Source organism: Corvus cornix, chromosome 2 (genome assembly GCF_000738735.6).
Source record: "Corvus cornix cornix isolate S_Up_H32 chromosome 2, ASM73873v5, whole genome shotgun sequence".
NCBI lineage: Eukaryota > Metazoa > Chordata > Aves > Passeriformes > Corvidae > Corvus > Corvus cornix.
Window position 1 is genome coordinate 37,016,332 of NC_046333.1, and position 17,578 is coordinate 37,033,909.

Genomic DNA, 17,578 nt, shown 5'->3' on the forward strand with positions numbered 1-17,578 from the left:
TGTTCTCTCAGTACACCTGCAGACATCTAAATGCTTGGCTCTGTTTCCAGAAATGAGAGGCTTGCTATAATATGATATTGGAGGGCTTGTGAAGATGTTGCTAAGATGACATCTGTCTTTTGACATAGTAAGGTGTCTCGATTTTGGAGACAAAACTTCAGGAGGAAACACTCTGGAATGAGTGTCTCCTCCGAAGGGAAAAGGGCCTCCCCTTTTCCTCCACCAATAAGACAAGTGGGTCACAGCAAGTGAGAGTGGAAAAAAACCAAACAGTTTATTAACACATGAACAAAACAGGGTAGAACAGAATTAAAAAGAAAAACCAAACTCAAAATACAACAAATTCCCAGAGAGGGAACAGACATGCGGGCTCGGACCAGCCGGGGCCACCCCGCGCGCCCACCAGGGCCATCCCCACAGGCTCCCTGAACCAGCGAGGAGGGAAGGGAGGCAGTGAGGCTAGGGGAAGGAAGGGGGAAAAAGAACAAGAAAAGAAACCAACTGAACTTTTTCCAGCTAGCCAGAACACAAAGGAAACCAAAAAGCAGCACAGCGCTCCCGGCGCGCTCCCTCCTGAGCCCCTGGAGCTGTTGGGCTGAACCGTTCAACTGCCCCCTCCAGCCCCTGGCTCCAGCCCCGGCCCCGGGTCCATCTTAGAGGCACAGCGTCCTTGGGCACTGAGCGGATGGTTAAGGAATAAAGCGGCTTCATAACATCACCCCAGGACATAAGGTCTGCTCTAAGCCTCCCAGTGATTTTTCAGTCTTACATGTAGATTAGACTTTCTCAGGCACAGTATTTTTTTGCTTCTGGGTTATTAGTAGACTTTTAAGTTTTGCTGAGGCTGCCCAGCTCTGTCCATGACACTGCAGGCTGAGTCATTTTAGTCACCTTGGATGTAGGTGCAGTGAAGTTGATCTTTTTACAGCTGTAAAAATAGGCTAAGACTGAAAGCCATATAATTGTTTCTGTCCACTGTTGTTTCTTGGTCACATCAGAATAAACGTCTGCTATGCTTGCAGGGTAACAAAATACACATTTATCAGAAAAGTGTAATAGGAAGCTTTTCCTGTAGTATGTAAGAGTGAGGTAAAGTATAGTTGTTGCTGCTCTAGTGCTCTTCACTGAGAGGCTTAGAATATCTATGTAATATGCCAAGGTTAAATAGTCTTAAGCACTGTTTTTAGTTTCTAAAATAACTTTTTCGGCATATACATGATGCTCTTTTAGTGTATATTTTATGCATTAAACAGAATTTGTGATATAATAAAATACAGTAGCAGTTCAGTGCATGATTTATATTTCATTATTAACAAGAGTTTGTATTCTATTTTTTGTGCAGCTGTGTTAAAATTATTTCATTTTACTATTTTCAGCTCTTCTTATCTGGAAAGACCCATGGGTACAGAGTGCAAAATATAGTAACTAGTGAAAGAAAAACAGACAAAATTCTCTGTTATGTGCTGGCTAATCAGTAATTACTGTTTTATTTGTCAAAACATAAAGGTTGATGTCTAATGGACATTGCATAATGGCAAGCAATAGTGGTTTGGGGGTTTACTTTGCATTTAGACAATCAGTTGGATTTTGCTTCTAAAAATTATTTTTTATTTTTATGAAGTAAATGTGCATAAATGTTTATCTAAATAACTTCTGGAAAACTAAAACAGTACCTGTTATCACATATCCTTTCAAATTGAAATACAGCGAAGTGAATGTATAGCCCGGAGAGGAAGCCATGTGTGTAAAATAGGAAATAAATTAGGAGACTACCTTTTAATGGAAAATACTTAAAATATGTTCAGTATCTGCTCGGTGCAGTTGAAACTTCAAGATCTGATAGAATTTCCTGTGTACGGTGATTTCATGGTACTTTAATTGTTGTCTTTGATTGCTGTCCTTTTCTCAGGACTGTCTTACTGTTTTTGAGCTTGATTTCTTACACCACTGTCTTCTCCCTTCTGTTCAAAGTTTTTATATGCTTACTTTTAACTACCAGTTTAATTATATTGCTCCCTTCCCCAATATTTTTCTCTTGGCTTAAATTTAGCTAATATTTATTGCTTTATTATAACAAATGTAATTTGTCTGCAATAATGAATACTGTGTGGACTCTTGTAAAATACTTCATTGCTTAAAGGACGCATGAAGCATTCTGTTCTGTTGTGGGGGAGTATTGAACAGAATACTTGGATAGATCAAATCACAACTTAGGTCCCAGGCAAAGTTAAAAGTCTGGGAAGATATTGATAGCCAAGAGATGACTGTTCATAGAAATACATAGATTCACATGTCTTTTGTGCTTGCAAAAACTTCATGTAATCTGTTGTGTGATGGAAGATAGATAATGCACCAAAAACTATTGGCTGCTTTGAAACTAAACAGCAGCAGAAAGACAACAAGTATCAAAGCACTTATTGAATCTGTAAACATCGTGACTGTCATGCTGAATTTACAGGTATACATGATATACTCAAGATGCTGAGTACCTACAGGATTGAGGCCCTAGTGAGCATAGCAGAAATCCAATAATTGAGCTTAATAGCAAGTTTTACTACAAATTAAAGCTCTGAAGAAAATCATCATGTAGTGTTTCTGTTCTCCTCTGTCAGCTAAACCATAAGAAGAATAGGTCATAACTAGCAAAATGAGTAATTGTTCTGAGGATGGATCTTTGTGATTTACTTCATTTAATAAAAAGTTTAGCTATCCTTCAGTATGAAATGCATGTAAAGTATTTTGAATGGGCCACAGAAGGCAAGATGCAGTTGAGTAGCTTATGTGGATCCCTCTTCCAAGCCCTTCCAGGAAAGAGCTCGTGTGCTCTGTGTCCCAGATCACTGGCGGCTGCTCTCTCTTCTTTCCTTGGGAGGTGCCTGCCTGATCATTTCTCAGCTGTTTGGTTTTACTGGGTACAGATCCGTAACACGTTAAGGGTTTAAGACCCCAAATTGCTGCTGAAATTCCCAGAGCATGGAGTTGTAGCTGAATTTTAAGATGATGGCAATTTTATAAGCATGTATTGGAGCGAGTTATTTATTTTTCTGCAATATAATGTATTTCATAATATTTATGTTTCCTTTATTGAATGCAGTGACTCTCATGAAATGTTTTCTTCTAGGTGGGCTCTTAATAAAGATCTGAGCTAAATATTAGCTAAACCAGCTACAGGGCTTCATGCCCCAAAGTGCTTCTTTTTCATCTTTTGGTATGCCATTTCACTGGGGAACAGGAGAGTTGTTAAATGTTTATTTTACACAAGCAGGAATTAGAAGGAAACAAGAAGACTCCCAGAGTGTAGTAGAAATCACTGTTAATTGTTATGTTTGGATATTTAAAAAAAACCCCAAAATCAGCACCCAACCCCACTATTCCCCCACTATACACTTTGTAGTATCATTGGTATAAGAAGCTGGTTTTACATAAACTAATTTAGTTACTGTTGAAGTGCCAAATTTTAAAGCAACACAACTGAGGAGAAAACATAGCAAAAGCAGTCTTACTGAAATAAGTGACTTTCTTTGTAATTTCTTACACCGTAGAGTAACATGTAAATCTAGAGAACAGTTTACACGAGTCCTTCAGAAAGTAATGTATTTTGAATACAAATCTCTTGAATAACCTGTGCCTACCTGTTAACAAAAGGGTAATGAATTCTTGCCTTCTAAGTGACCAGATTATTTTCAGCTTTATCCAACACTGCTGTCAAAAGTGTTAATGCATCTCAAACTGTTATGCATCCTTGAAGGAATGAATTCTGATTTTTTTCCCCCTTTCAAAAACTGTAAAAGCTGTCAAACAATGGAACTACTGTATTTTTTACTTCAGTGGAATTGCAATTTCCATAAGTAATGCTCATAGTGAAGAGTACAGTAATCACCCCAATATGCATTTTAAGAATATTTCATGGGTTGGATGGTAATTATGTCTGTATCCTCAACGTTTGATTTTTTAAAATATGTACTTTATATTTACAGATATATGGAGTTTGGGGGTCATCCTCTTCATGTTGGTCTGTGGACAACCACCATTTCAAGAAGCAAATGACAGTGAAACTCTGACTATGATAATGGACTGCAAATACACAGTGCCACCACATGTGTCCAAAGAATGTAAAGAGTAAGTAGAGTACTAAACAACTTGGAAGCATTCACAGAAGTGGATTTTCATTACTTTGGGGAGTTCCCCATAGCATATTATCAATGTGTAGAATATTCCTTGATGCTCTTTCTTTTATGTCTCTCAGTTGTCATGCATTTTATAAAGAATTGAAGAAGTTACTCAGTACTGATTGACTTTCGCCAACTCATGATGGACAAATTACCAGATGGTGTTGAGATTATTTTGTGACAAGGGTTAGGAAGATACTGCTGTTAATTGAATTCTGTCCAAACAAGAAGTTAACAAAACCTGTCACACAGCAAGTTTTGCTCATCTCCTACTGAAATTGCAACTCCAAATTAACATCCTAGGCAATCAAGGGAGAAAAATACTTGGTCTGGAAATACCATATCCACTTCGGAATCGTGATTGCTTTTGATGCGTTGTTTTTCTGCAGTGTTCACTGGAGCTTTTTTATTTTTATTGATATGTTCCAGTATTTCCCATGTTTCCCTATTGGTTACTTGCCTTCAGTCCTTTAAATGTATATCCCAGTTGCATCACTTAGACTATTTTAAAATGTTTGTCTGGGTTCTTGAATCTGCAGGAGACTATCTTTTAATTTTCAATATGAAGAACCAGATGCCTTTATAAATGCTTGAAAAATGCATTTAGTTCAGTCAAAAAATCTAGAGCAGCATCTAGAATTCTGTTGTTTGCCAAAGAATGACATTTTGTCACAGCTGTGGTCATAATGACTGTTCCTTTCTTTACCTGTCATCTGTGCAGTCCAGGAGTCTAATGCATAACATGGTGAACAGCATCCTGGCCTGCATCAGCAACAGTGTGGCCAGCAGGAGCAGGGCAGTGATCATCCCCCTGTGCTCAGCGCTGGTGAGAGCACATCCTGAGTCCTGTGTTCAGTTTTGGGCTCTCAGGAAAGACATTGAGGTGCTGCATTGTGTCCAGAGAAGGGCAGTGAAGCTGGGGAGGAGCTGAGAGAGCTGGGGGTGTTTAGCCTGGAGAAGAGGCGGCTCAGGGGAGACCTTACTGCTCTCAACAACCACCTGAAAGGAGGTTGTAGCCAAGTGGGGTCGGTCTCTTCTCCCAGGTAACAAGCAATAGGATGAGGAAATGACCTCAGGTTAAGATCAGATATTAGGAAAAATTTCTTGTCAAGCATTAGAACAGGCCTCCCAGGGAAGTAGTAGAATCACCATGCCTGGAAGTGATGATGATGCAAAAGTATTGTAGATACGGCACTTAGAGAGATGGTTTAGTGGTGAGCATGGTGGTGCTATTTTAGTGCTTGGACCTGATGCTCTCAGAAGTCTTTTCCAGCCTTAATGATTCTATAATTCTGTGCCATAGCTGGTGTTCTTGTCTTGTCATTAGTGTCTAGCACCCTCCAGTAACATGGAAAAGCTACCATGAGCTTGAAGAGTTTCACATACAGGAAGAGGTTTAAAATACAATACAGGAAGAGGTTTAAGAGAGAGCTCTTATCAGTGAATTGTATCAAATCAATCTCCTGAGATGCTGCATGCTGTGCTGAGGCCAGGAAACTTATCTTTTACAGCCTTTTGCTTAATATATTTGCTAACGCTGATTTGCTTAAATGTCCAGATCTGCTTTCTCTGTATGAAGCATGGACAATGTGCAACCAGTTACTCAGGTCTTCTATAGGTTAGTTTTTATGGAAAAGTCTCTGGGAATGTTTAAACTTCCTGCTTGGAGTGAAAGCATTTGTGGTTTGAGATGCATAAACAAGCTTCAAGCAGGAGGCACATGTGCTGCATTTGTGTGGTTTTACTACAGGTGTAGTTTAAAAAAAAAGTCAAATTAAGTACGGAGTTTGTTCTCTTTCTGTCATAATATTAACAAAAGCAAAGAAACTCAAGGCTCCCATGTCTCACCCCACCTTTCCTCTTGGTAAATGCAGAGACCACAGCTACTAAAAATAAATGTGCCTTTTTTTTTTACTGTAGAATTTTTAAAGAAGGTTGAATTACCCCCCACTTTTAAATCCATACATCATCTCACACCAAAAAAAAAAAAACCCAACCCCAAAAAACCAAACAAAAAACCCCTGTAAAATATTGTGATTACCTTTGGGCTTTATGTGTGGCCTCGCAGTCAGAAGTTGCATGGTACAGTGTAGTTAGTGCAAGAAAAAGCACTGTATGATAACTGGAGAACATGTTGGAGCAATACAGTTTCTTTGTAACCTTGGCATTAAAACCATATATCTGTATTTGTTGTACAAAGCCAAAAATACCTCCCCCAAGAATGTTCCATGTATAGTAAGTGAACAGAGATGTGCTGTGCTAATGAAGTCTTCTTTCTCTGTTTACTTGGGGAATTTATGCACTTTTTTCCCAGCATTTGTAAAATCTCAGTATTGGCCCATTAGTAGATTTGTCACTACATCATCCCGGAGAGTGTATTGGTCTGTTTAGGTTTTGTTCTATGCGGGTAGGCAAATCACAGTTTTTTCAAGGATACTGAAGACTCAATTGTCTGATACTTACTTCAGAATAAAATATTTGTTTATCTTGCCATTCCATATACTTATTGACAGCAGCAATAATAAAAAATCCCATTTCTATTACTTTACTAACTAGCTGGTAGGCCATCTGTGACCTGTAGTTGCCCCATAAGACCTACTGAAAACAAATAAATGAGAAAAATCAGATTATTTATCTAAGTACAGTAAAGGAAAACTGCACTGTTTATGATATTTAGAGTTTTAATAAATTGTTTGTTTCAGTTCATCAATATTTGGAATGTCTTTGAGACTAAATAATTTCCCCTCACATTGTTTACTTTGAGACTTCTGAAGATCCATGTGACCTGACAGCAGAAAATGTCTTCCTAATGTTGCTCTTACAACAGCTGCTTTTTTAAACACGCGTGTGCATTTTTGTTTAGATTTATTTTTCATTCACAGTCTAATTACACGGATGTTGCAGAGAGACCCGAAGCGAAGGGCATCTTTGGAAGAGATTGAAAACCATGCATGGCTCCAAGGAGTTGACCCATCTCCTGCAACCAAGTATAATATTCCTCTTGTATCATACAAAAATCTGTCTGAGGAGGAGCACAACAGTATAATACAGCGCATGGTTCTTGGGGACATCGCAGACCGAGATACCATTGTGGAGTAAGTTGTCACTTCTCTAAATGCAGTTTGTTTGTGCATCTCTCATTTTTTATTCAAGAACATCATGAGAACCTGGGCACTTTGGGGTTTAAATATCAGGCCATTCAGTTAACAAAACAAAGTGTTACAGTCTTGCTCTGTATCAGAAATATTTAAGTATACCCAAATTTATGAAAAACTTCAAGAAAATGTGTTGGAACAATGTTTTGATTCTTGCAGTAGCCATCTTGACTAAATTTAAATGCTTTAGAATCCATGCTTTTACTTGTTCTTCACCTCTCATGCATATTTGGAGGTGAAAAATTCTAGCATTTTTCCCTTAGCGCAATTCCAGTGCACACAAATTTTTGTTAACTTAAAACGTTAACTCCTTTTATCTATGTAATGCATAATAGTCACTCACTGAGGGAGCTTGCTAGAAAGCTACATAGATTCTTCTAGTAGATAAAAACTGCTAAATTTCTAAGATATTCCCCAAATTGAAATAGGTCTTAAATATTTTTTCCTTTTTGTATGTGTTTAAGCTGTAAAAAACTGTTGATGGGGAAGGGGAAGCAGCAGTCTCACTCCTTAAGCTTTTAGCTGTATAACAGGGGCATCATCTCTGTTACAATGTCTGAGTGACACTTACTGGCTTATGAACTTTTACTGTAAACTCAATATGACAGCCCTAAAATAATGAAAGTTTTCTTCCATTTGTTGCGTAACCAAGTATTAGTACTTTGTGGTTGTATGTGCCAGTGGGAAAGCCCATCACTGGTGCAGAACATTAATAAAAAACACTGTTATCATTTAAAGAATGTAAAATAAAAAAGAATTTCTTGGATGATATTCTGAGGACGTTTTCTTCCAATTATAGTTGAAATTGCTAGACTTGTTGGCTCTTTATTTTTAATAAAATTAAGGCATGCCCGTCAAAAGATCAGAAATGGGCAGTCCTGTTTTCAGGCACTCTTCCTGCTGTGGGAAACACAGCAAGATGTGAGATGCATGTCCAGTTCTTAGAAACCACTGATGGATGGGTTATTTCATGTTTTATGCTTTCCTCAGGGCATTGGAGACTAACAAATACAATCACATCACTGCTACTTACTTCTTGCTAGCTGAGAGGATCCTGCGAGAAAAACAAGAGAAGGAAATTCAGACCAGATCTGCAAGCCCCAGCAACATCAAAGCTCAGTTCAGGTGAGAATTAAGACTCTAAATGGTTGAGGGGGGGGAGGGGGTGGCACTATTTTGGGGTTTTTTGTTTGTTTTTTAAATTCTCTTAATGAGAATATTAAATTGCTGAAGTACTGATTTCTTGAAAACAGTAAAATACTCATTGCAAATTTTAAATGTCTTCAAAGTGCTGTGGAGACTTCAGGAGCTGTTCAGAAATGAGTTGCACATAATATTTTCAATTCCTACCCTTCTCAGGAAATGACAAGGCAATTTGAAGTCTGTACCTAAAGAGACAAATTTTCACACCTCCTAGAAAAGGGCTTGTTCATTGACCTTCAGCTCCTCATACAAATTGTGTTACATAATATCCCTGGGGAAAAATTAGTTGCATAATCCATAAACCTGCTGATACAGAATCAGTTATAAATGAAAAATCACTCTGAATTTGATCTGTAGGTATGTTTTTTCATGTCAGTTGCTGTGCCTGTTGTGTAAGCAAAATGGTTGAATTTATTGTTTTAATCAGTCACTTAAAGACATTGCAATAGGTTTTGTTTGTTTGACAAAAGCATGAATTAAAAAACTGTTTTAGTAAGGGTCCCTGGGATTTTCAAAGCTTAATCTTGTGACACAGTAAAACTAAAAGGGGAGAGTTGGGATTCTGGCATGTAGTTGGTATTGGTATGCTCAGTTGTTCATTGGCTCTGCAACCAGTTATCAAAGCATCCCATATTTTCTGTTACAGCAGAATGGGCTTCAACAAAACCAACCAACCAAAAAAAGAAAACCAAAACCAAACCAACCAACCAACCAAAAAAACCCAACCCAAAAGGCAAATAGTATAGTTTCCACTTGCATGTCGATACTGGAGGATGCAAGTTTTTGAGCAGTTCTTTTGCTTAAACATTGGGGTTTTTCTTTCCTAAGTTAAGTATTAAACTATCACTAGGGATCTGCTGGTATTGGATAAAATATTCATTGGCCCATCCTGACAATTGTTCCAGTGAAGATGGAGGAGGTACTGAGGCATTTCCATTAACTTTCATCCTGCAACCTCCAGTTTTTTCAGAAGTTGCCTATTTAGGTAAAATATTGGTAACTGTTACCAGCAATAATAACAATTGTTAGTAGATAATTTATTAATGATAAAAGAATACTAAATTTTGTGCTGATGTTTAGCATTGCTAACTCCAGCAACATCTTCAGTGTTGTTTAGCTGTAGGATTTAGAGAAAAAGAGAAAATAACTTGTTCATTCCAAAGGGTTTCTTTGTGCCAACTTTCATGCAAGGTCACATGTGAAATTATTTAATAGGAATAATCATAGGAGCATAAATGCTGGGATGTCCTTCTGGTGCATAGTCATAGTTTCCTTGGCCTAACTGATAAAAGTAAGGTACTACTACTTCAAATCTAAAAAATATGGACACTTGTTATAAATTAAGGACTCACATACGGGAAAATAGGTTAAAGTCTCCACTGGTTGTCACATTGGATTTAGGCTTGAGATTTTAGTGGCATCTCTTCTGAATACCATTCTGTGTCCCTGAATTATGAGTTGATGCTCTATATATTAGAGTGTTTTCAGTATCTTTGTCATCTCCAAGTGGGACTGCACCCTGCACTGTGTACACTTAAGATCATTCACTCAGTGGTCACTGATGTAGGAAATTTTATCTTATGTGGTTACAGGTACTTCAGAAGGGTTATTGTTGCGGGCATTTAAGGGTTGCCTACAGAACCAGAATGGTCTGGAGCTGGGTGTGACAGAGCTCACCTCTCTTTAAGGGCAATACTGTAACTTTGACTCAGCAGTTCTCTCATGATGGATCATCCTCTTATTTTCATGTCAACTTCTTTAAAAAACAAATCCCATCAAATATGCCTAATACTAAGTATTACTTATAAAACAAATTACTTCAGAGGAAAACCTGGAGTTCACCTTCACATAGAAACTCTAAAACTGTAAAGTCGGCTTTTGAATTGTGTGGGGTTTTTTTCCTTAGTGTCAGTGTCACTCTTTCAGTAAAGTGCAACCCTAGTTATATAAGAAACTGGAACAAAAAGTTCAATGAATCTAAATCTTTATATGAATTCATAAAATCGGAGTAGCTGTAGCCTGCCCTTTGAGTATGAATTTCCATAACAAGGACATCTGCACAAACTCAGGAACCCTTGCTCTAATGGTCCCAGTGCCTGTTCTTCGCTTCCATGATGGTTCTAAATTCCAAGCGTTTCTATAGAATGACCTCATGGAAAAGATAACAAAGTAGTGCATTAGTTTGATTTTGAGACCTTCAGACATAAAAAACCCCACCCAAACTATTTAACTTGCAACCTGGAGCTTCTTTTCTGTCCCACTCTCCCCTCAGGCCCACTGGGATTAAAGGGAGAGGCAGAAGGGAAGGGAGGCAAACCTGGGCTGCTATGAGAGATAAACATACTGTAGTGAGGAGGTTTATTGCCTGGCAACTAGAGTACTTTAAGATACTATATTTGCTCTTGATTGTGACAGCCACAGAACTTTCCTATTTTTGCTGACAAACCAGTCTGTTCTTTAAGCATGGCAAGTTCCTGAAAGTTTTAGATCTTCATTTTCTGTCATATTTATAGTTATGTTTCTAGTGTATTTAAGTCCTGTTTTTTAATTACAGACAATTGTTTGTGTTTAAAATACACAGCAGAGCACAAGTCATCAGCAAACTGGGTCAGTGTTTCCCAGTGTTTCTGGAGTCAGCTGGGGCCTAAGGGAGAGTGCCAGAGTCAAACCAAGGAAGACAACAGCCCAGGCTTCACTTCCTGTCTGTGGAGCTTGGCTCAGAGCTCCTGGTTGTGTTGCCTCCCTCCAGGTAGAGCTCCCCACTGGAGGGAGGCTGGTGGGAGGCCACCAGCAGCTCCCAGTGAGACAGGCAGGAGCCTGCACGGCTCCACCCACGGAATGCACTACACAGGCTCTGGCAGTGTGTGGGCAACCAGGCTCTGCTGTTAGAGGGTCCTGGGGGTATTTCTGGCACCAGCTGGTTGAGCAAAACCAACATGAGTGCTTCAAAGCAAAGTCTGCAGCAAGGCTTGGTGAGTTTATTGCTGGCTTTAGTAAAGCCTCCTCCTCCTCCTCAAAGTTCGTACAGCTGGGGAGAGTTGTCAGAAGACAACCTGGTGTAGACCAGTGTCTCACACCGAAGGGTCTTTTTCTGCACAGCCTTCAGCAAGTGCAGCCCTACTGCAGCAAAGAGGTGTTTGAGCCTTCCCTCTTCCTTCAGCTTGACCTCCTAACATGGCAGAGAGGAGGAAACTGATGTGATCCTTGTGTCTTTGTATGCAGTCTGTCAGGCAAATACCTGGGGTCACACTTGGTGTGAAACATTCTCTGCTGTCCTCCTCCTCTTGCTTCTAAACTGGGCTGCAAAGTCATGCAGCCCTTTCTTTTGGCACACACAAAATATGGGAATGTCTTGTAATATGCTGTCCATATGTGAACAGAGGCCACTACTACAGCTTTTCATGCAGTATGCCAGAGTATTTTTGGTTTGTAAAGTTAAATGATTGGCAAACTTTTTAAAATGAAAGACAAAAAGCTTACACTGAGTGAAGACATCGAAGAATTGTTCAGTGTTAAGGTATTGGTCTGTAGATGTTGGTTTTTTGGATTAGGCTTTCAAAATAGAGTAAAGACTGTTTTTGTTCTTAATTTATTCTGTGTGCATTTTTTGAAAATTAAAATATATGTTAAGATTTAAAGTCAAATACAAATCATTAAGAGATACTGGAGATAAGACATCAGCTGCTACTTGTAAAACTGATGCACACTCATGTTACTTTTGATTTGAGCTAATGCTATTACAGAGTCATTCATTTTCAGATTGGATTTACAGGTTATCCAAGTGTCATATTCTTAAGCAGCTTGAGTTCTGAATTCATGCAGTTGTATTATTCAGATGCTCAGCTAAGGACAAATAAATATATGATCTCAGTTTGCATGTGTTTAAAATTAAAGGGAACTTTGTAGAATAGAGAGCTTGGTGAGAATGAGAGACTGTTTTGTCTGACTCGCCTTTTCAGTCTCACTCATGTTAATTCTAGCCTAATTTTTATATTAAGAATACTGGGGGAAAAAAACCCAGAAGCTAAAAGTAAAGCTTAAATAGTAAAGTAAAATAGTTTGCAATGCTATCTTAAGTTGTGCTTGAATAGGCTTGTACCTTCCTCTAGGAACTGGTGGTTCTGTACCAATCTCAGACTATTTTCTTTGAGACACAATTATTTCAAGTTCTTTCATTGCTTAATAATTTTCTGAGAGCAGTGAAATCTTAGATTTGACAGTAACCAACATAATTTCCAAACAACGTTCTTGTATAGATGGTGTTCCTTTCAAATACCAGCATTTCTAAAGGAATGCACATTCTCTGAGAACACTTCCTGTGCTCAGTCACTCACTCCTGTTGTTTACAGACACGCCACTCAGCAGCCCAGTTTGTGTGTCAGTACTTGTGCTTCTCTGGTGCAGATCTTACATTTCCTGCTAAGTTCTGAAATGCTTGCCATGATGTAACTTCCTGTTTATCCTCTCTAATTTTTTATGCAGGCAGTCGTGGCCAACAAAAATTGATGTCCCCCAGGATCTGGAGGATGATCTTACGGCAACCCCTCTCTCCCATGCCACTGTTCCTCAGTCACCGGCTCGCACGGCTGAGAATGTTCTCAACGGGCACCGGAGCAAAGCCCTTGGGGATTCAGCAAAGAAGGAGGAGATCCCAGAACTGGCTGGGCCGGCACTTTCAGCAGTTCCATCAGTGAGCTTAAAACCCACTACAAGTGGCCGGAAGTGCTTGTTCAGAGTAGAAGAAGATGAAGAGGAGGATGAGGAAGATAAAAAACCTATTTCTCTTTCTACTCAAGTTGTTCTGCGTCGTAAGCCTTCGGTTACAAATCGTCTTACTTCGAGAAAGAGTGCACCAGTCCTCAACCAGATCTTCGAGGAGGGTGAGTCAGATGATGAGTTTGACATGGACGAGAACTTGCCCCCAAAGCTCAGCAGGTTAAAGATGAATATCGCCTCGCCCAGCACAGTGCACAAACGCTATCACCGCAGGAAAAGCCAGGGACGGGGCTCCAGCTGCAGCAGCTCCGAAACCAGCGATGACGACTCAGAAAGTAGGAGGCGTCTGGACAAGGACAGCGGGTTTACCTACTCCTGGCACAGACGGGATAGCAGCGAAGGGCCGCCTGGCAGCCAGGGCGATGGTGGGGGACAAAGCAAACCAAGCAATGGAAACGGAGGGGTGGACAAAACGAGCCCAGGCGATAACAACAAAGGTGGGGGGAGTCCCTCTGGTAGCTCTGGCGGGAGTGCCAACACCACCTCGGGTTCCACTCGGAGATGCGCTGGATCTGGAAACTCGATGCAGCTGTCGTCCAGAAGCGCAGGGGAACTTGTTGAAAGCCTGAAGCTAATGAGCCTTTGCCTAGGCTCACAGATTCACGGCAGCACGAAATACATTATTGATCCTCAAAACAATCTGTCCTTTTCCAGTGTAAAAGTACAGGAGAAATCAACGTGGAAAATGTGTATAAGCTCCAGCGGAAGTGCAAACCAGGCTTCATCGCTGGGCAGCCTAAAATTTTTTTCCGACCAAATGTCAGAGACAACAAATGAATTGGAACGGCTAAAGAACAGGAACTTGAAAAACAATGTGCTACAACTACCTCTCTGTGAAAAGATGATATCTGTGAATATTCAGCGGAACCCAAAGGAGGGGCTGCTGTGTACCTCCAGTCAAACCAGTTGTTGTCATGTCATTTGACAATGACCTGACTTGAACAGCTCGATCTGTTTGATAGCGTCATTCTTCCTGGTCAGAGCTGTGAACACCTTGTCACAGACCCCCTTTTGTTGTCTTACAATTTTTAAGTGGGCTTCAAGCAGTTATTTATTATACTTTAATTTTGTGTTTGCTTGATGGTATGACAATGCATGGTCTTTGCATGCTGCTAGCAGATATGTTTTTCTTTTTCAACAAAACAGAATATTTTATTGTGTAATTTTTACATTTATAATTTTACTATGTAAGATCTGGATTAAATTAAAATAAATATCTGGATCCTAATGTAAATGAAGCACTTAGAAGTTTCAAGTTCTGCACTTAAACTAGAGAGAGAAGCTTTTGTTTGCTTGTGAAATGTTAATTCTTGTTCTGACCTTCTGTGAAAACTAAAATATGTGATACGTGGCATACTTCTATGTGTCTGAAACAGAACCAAAGCAATAATGTTTTGATGCTGAAAACTCTTCAGGGAGCTTTCAGATGTTCCAAGGCTTGTACAAAGCAAAGATGCACTGAAAATTAGTGATCTTGAAATACGATTTTAAACCCACACCTATTTGTCTTAAGCTATGATATGGATAAAGTTGTGGCTCAAAAATGAAACCGAAAAGATCTTGTTTTGCTAGAGGCAGTTTTCTTAAAAAAAAAAAAAAAAGGCAAGTAGATTTGTAAGGCAGCTTTCTCCCATAGAAATATGTTAATATTACAAGCAGACAATCTTTTTTAATATAACAAAGGTAAATTATTAAGTCTACTTCTGAGTTTTTACATGCTAACTGAAAATAAAGTATTTGTATGAATTACTTTTGTTAGTAGTATATCATGACACTTAGTATTTTAGGTTTTTACCTCGTAAACCCTTTCTGCTGTTCTCTACTCCCTTCCCTGAGATTCAAGAAGGCAATAAGGGATGGAAAACCTTTAGGTAATTGGATTCACATTGAAATTATTGTCATTTATGTTATTATTACTCTTTTTAAGACTTAAAATACTGCTGTTCCCCACATGTACACCATTTATTTTCCCTCAATAATACGCTTTTTCATAAAGTCCACTTAAAACAGCCTGTGGGAAAGTGTTTCTTTCACAGCTCTCAGCCTTCCTGTCAGGTTTCCCATTGCCGTGGCAAGGTCTTGCTTTAGCCTATTTCTGTACAAAAGGATACTTTTGACCAGATGAATTAACTTTGTGGAATTTTATTACCTAGAATAAAATATATTGCAGATTCCTAGTTTTGGGAAGGGCAAGAATGTCTTATTTTTTCATGCTGTACACTGGGTCTTCTACGCAATGCTAGTGAAACGGGGGGTACTATGTAGCAGCGCCCTGGGCAGACCCTGGGCGTCCCAGAGGAGTTTGACACTGTTGAGCATCTTGTAACACTTGCAGAATGGTCAATACAGTGTGGTTTGTGTCCGCTGTGGAGGCAGCAGAGCACCAAAGAACGGCTGGGTCAGGATGGCCACAGCTCACAACAGCTCTTGTGAGTCCTGTAAGACTTCCGAGAGTCTGAAGTGTGTGGGGTGTCCTTCCTGGCAAGCCAAGGCAGGGGCTCTGCGTCCGGAACAAGGCAAAGGATAAGTGTTTCACTTCTTTACGTTTTAATCTCTAGTTGCAGTTTAGTTAAAAGCTACAAGTGTAGATGTGTGGGTGAAGCCATAGAACATAATTGCTTGAAATTTTTGAGCAGGGATCTTACCAAGGGCCAGAAACGAGATGTGTGGTTCACAGACAGTGAGCGTAACATCCACGTAGGAGACAAGTTTATAAAGGGCATTGGCAATAAACTTTATTTGTTGCAGCTTTTTTCCAAGTATTGTAAATACTCTTTCCTGATATGTACAGCCTTGGAATGGCACCTTTTAACTAACCCCGGGTGTATTTTGTTTCCAATGTTTTTATATACTACTGTATATATGGTGCTCACTTTAGAACAGCCGTGTTGACCATTTATGCTGCATAGTTGTATTATAGCCTTATAGTTGTGTGTGGCTGGTTGGACCTCTGGGTGTACAGATGTGTTAGTCTGAGTGCTGTCCTCTCCCCTCTGTTGATAGGTGAATGATTGTGCATGTGGTGTACGTCGTGTTATGTCGTCATGTAAAAGGAAGGGCGAGAATAACCACTACATTAAGATAATATTGGACCAAACTATTTAGAGCAAGTAAACAGTTTCTTGTACCCCTTAACGTGTCTTTAAGAGTTGCATATAGTTACAGTAGTGTATAAAGTAAATATTGTGGAAAAACAGTTAGTCTTGTATTTTTCTGTATGTGTGTATATAAAAATATATAAAAAATAATGTACCTCTAGCAACTTAATCTGTATTTAAGATGTGACAATCTTGACACAGAATTTTAAGAGTAGCAATCTAAATAAGCAGAATTAATGAACTGAAGTATAAAAATTTCTCACCGAGAAAGAATCCATGTGTGTTAAGAGGGTACAGAAATACCAACTGATCTTATTGCTTCTGGCAATGTTTGGCTTTTTCACTGTATAAACATTCATGGTGTGCGACAGAAATGGAAAATCCAGTTAATAAAAGTGATATCCTGATTGATGCATAAGCGATGACTTGCATGTGGATGCGGTTTGTTTCTCCTGGCGTTGGGTGTGTGAGGGCGGCACAGCCTCCGGGCCCGTCCCTGCGCTGCAGCACCTGGGGAGAGCGAGGGGCCTTGCATGGCAAGAGCCCAACTTTGTGAGTGGATGGACATTAATTTGTGAACTTGCAGTTATTCTCTTGCATTGATCAAACGTGTTCATTTGGGCTTCACAGTTGTCACAGCTGTCATCCGCTAAGAGTTTTTTGTCTCAAGGCTGAGGTAGCTGTTCCTCAGGCAGAACTCCAGGCTGGTTTAAATGTTTTAGTAAACCTGGCACGCTGCTGCTCAGTGAGAGGAGACGGATGCTACAGCTGTGCAGCTTAAACCCTCTTAGCAGCTCCACAACACAGGACACTGGGGGTCCTAAAGTCTCAGCTAAAATGTTTCCTATCAGCAGGCAGATGAGTCTCAGCCTGTGTCCACTGCAGTCCCAGGAGGGCAGGGACATCTCTCCCAGCCCTGGCATCACTTGTGGGGGAAGGAAGTTGCTTCAGTGCTCTCAGGCTGACCACATTAGATGAAGTGATGGGGTGGATGCCAGATCTGCACAGTTGTGGTGTAAACTAGTACTTTTCTTCTTGTGAAGGTGTGAGTTGAAGTTCTGGCAGTCTAGATGTAATGTTTTTAATCCAAACCTATCCTGGTACCATTGTTCTTTACAAAAAAGATGTGTAACAGTAAAAATATGGGAGGGCAGCAGTGCCAGCCCACTTTGCCCCG

At 39.7% G+C, this 17,578-nt stretch overlaps 1 protein-coding gene across 2 annotated transcripts in view; it reads left to right on the forward strand.

Moving 5' to 3' along the window:
- The window catches only part of SNRK (SNF related kinase), a 38,677-nt gene extending 21,854 nt beyond the window's left edge, over positions 1 to 16,823 (forward strand). For both annotated transcript variants that reach the window (XM_039571210.1, XM_039571216.1), the window contains exons 4-7: positions 3,978 to 4,119; positions 7,052 to 7,264; positions 8,315 to 8,449; positions 13,010 to 16,823. In XM_039571210.1, coding sequence (XP_039427144.1) covers positions 3,978 to 4,119; positions 7,052 to 7,264; positions 8,315 to 8,449; positions 13,010 to 14,228 — 1,709 coding nt within the window. In that variant the 3' untranslated portion in view covers positions 14,229 to 16,823. The remainder of the gene's footprint in view (positions 1 to 3,977; positions 4,120 to 7,051; positions 7,265 to 8,314; positions 8,450 to 13,009) is intronic.
- Positions 16,824 to 17,578: the final 755 nt, after the last annotated feature.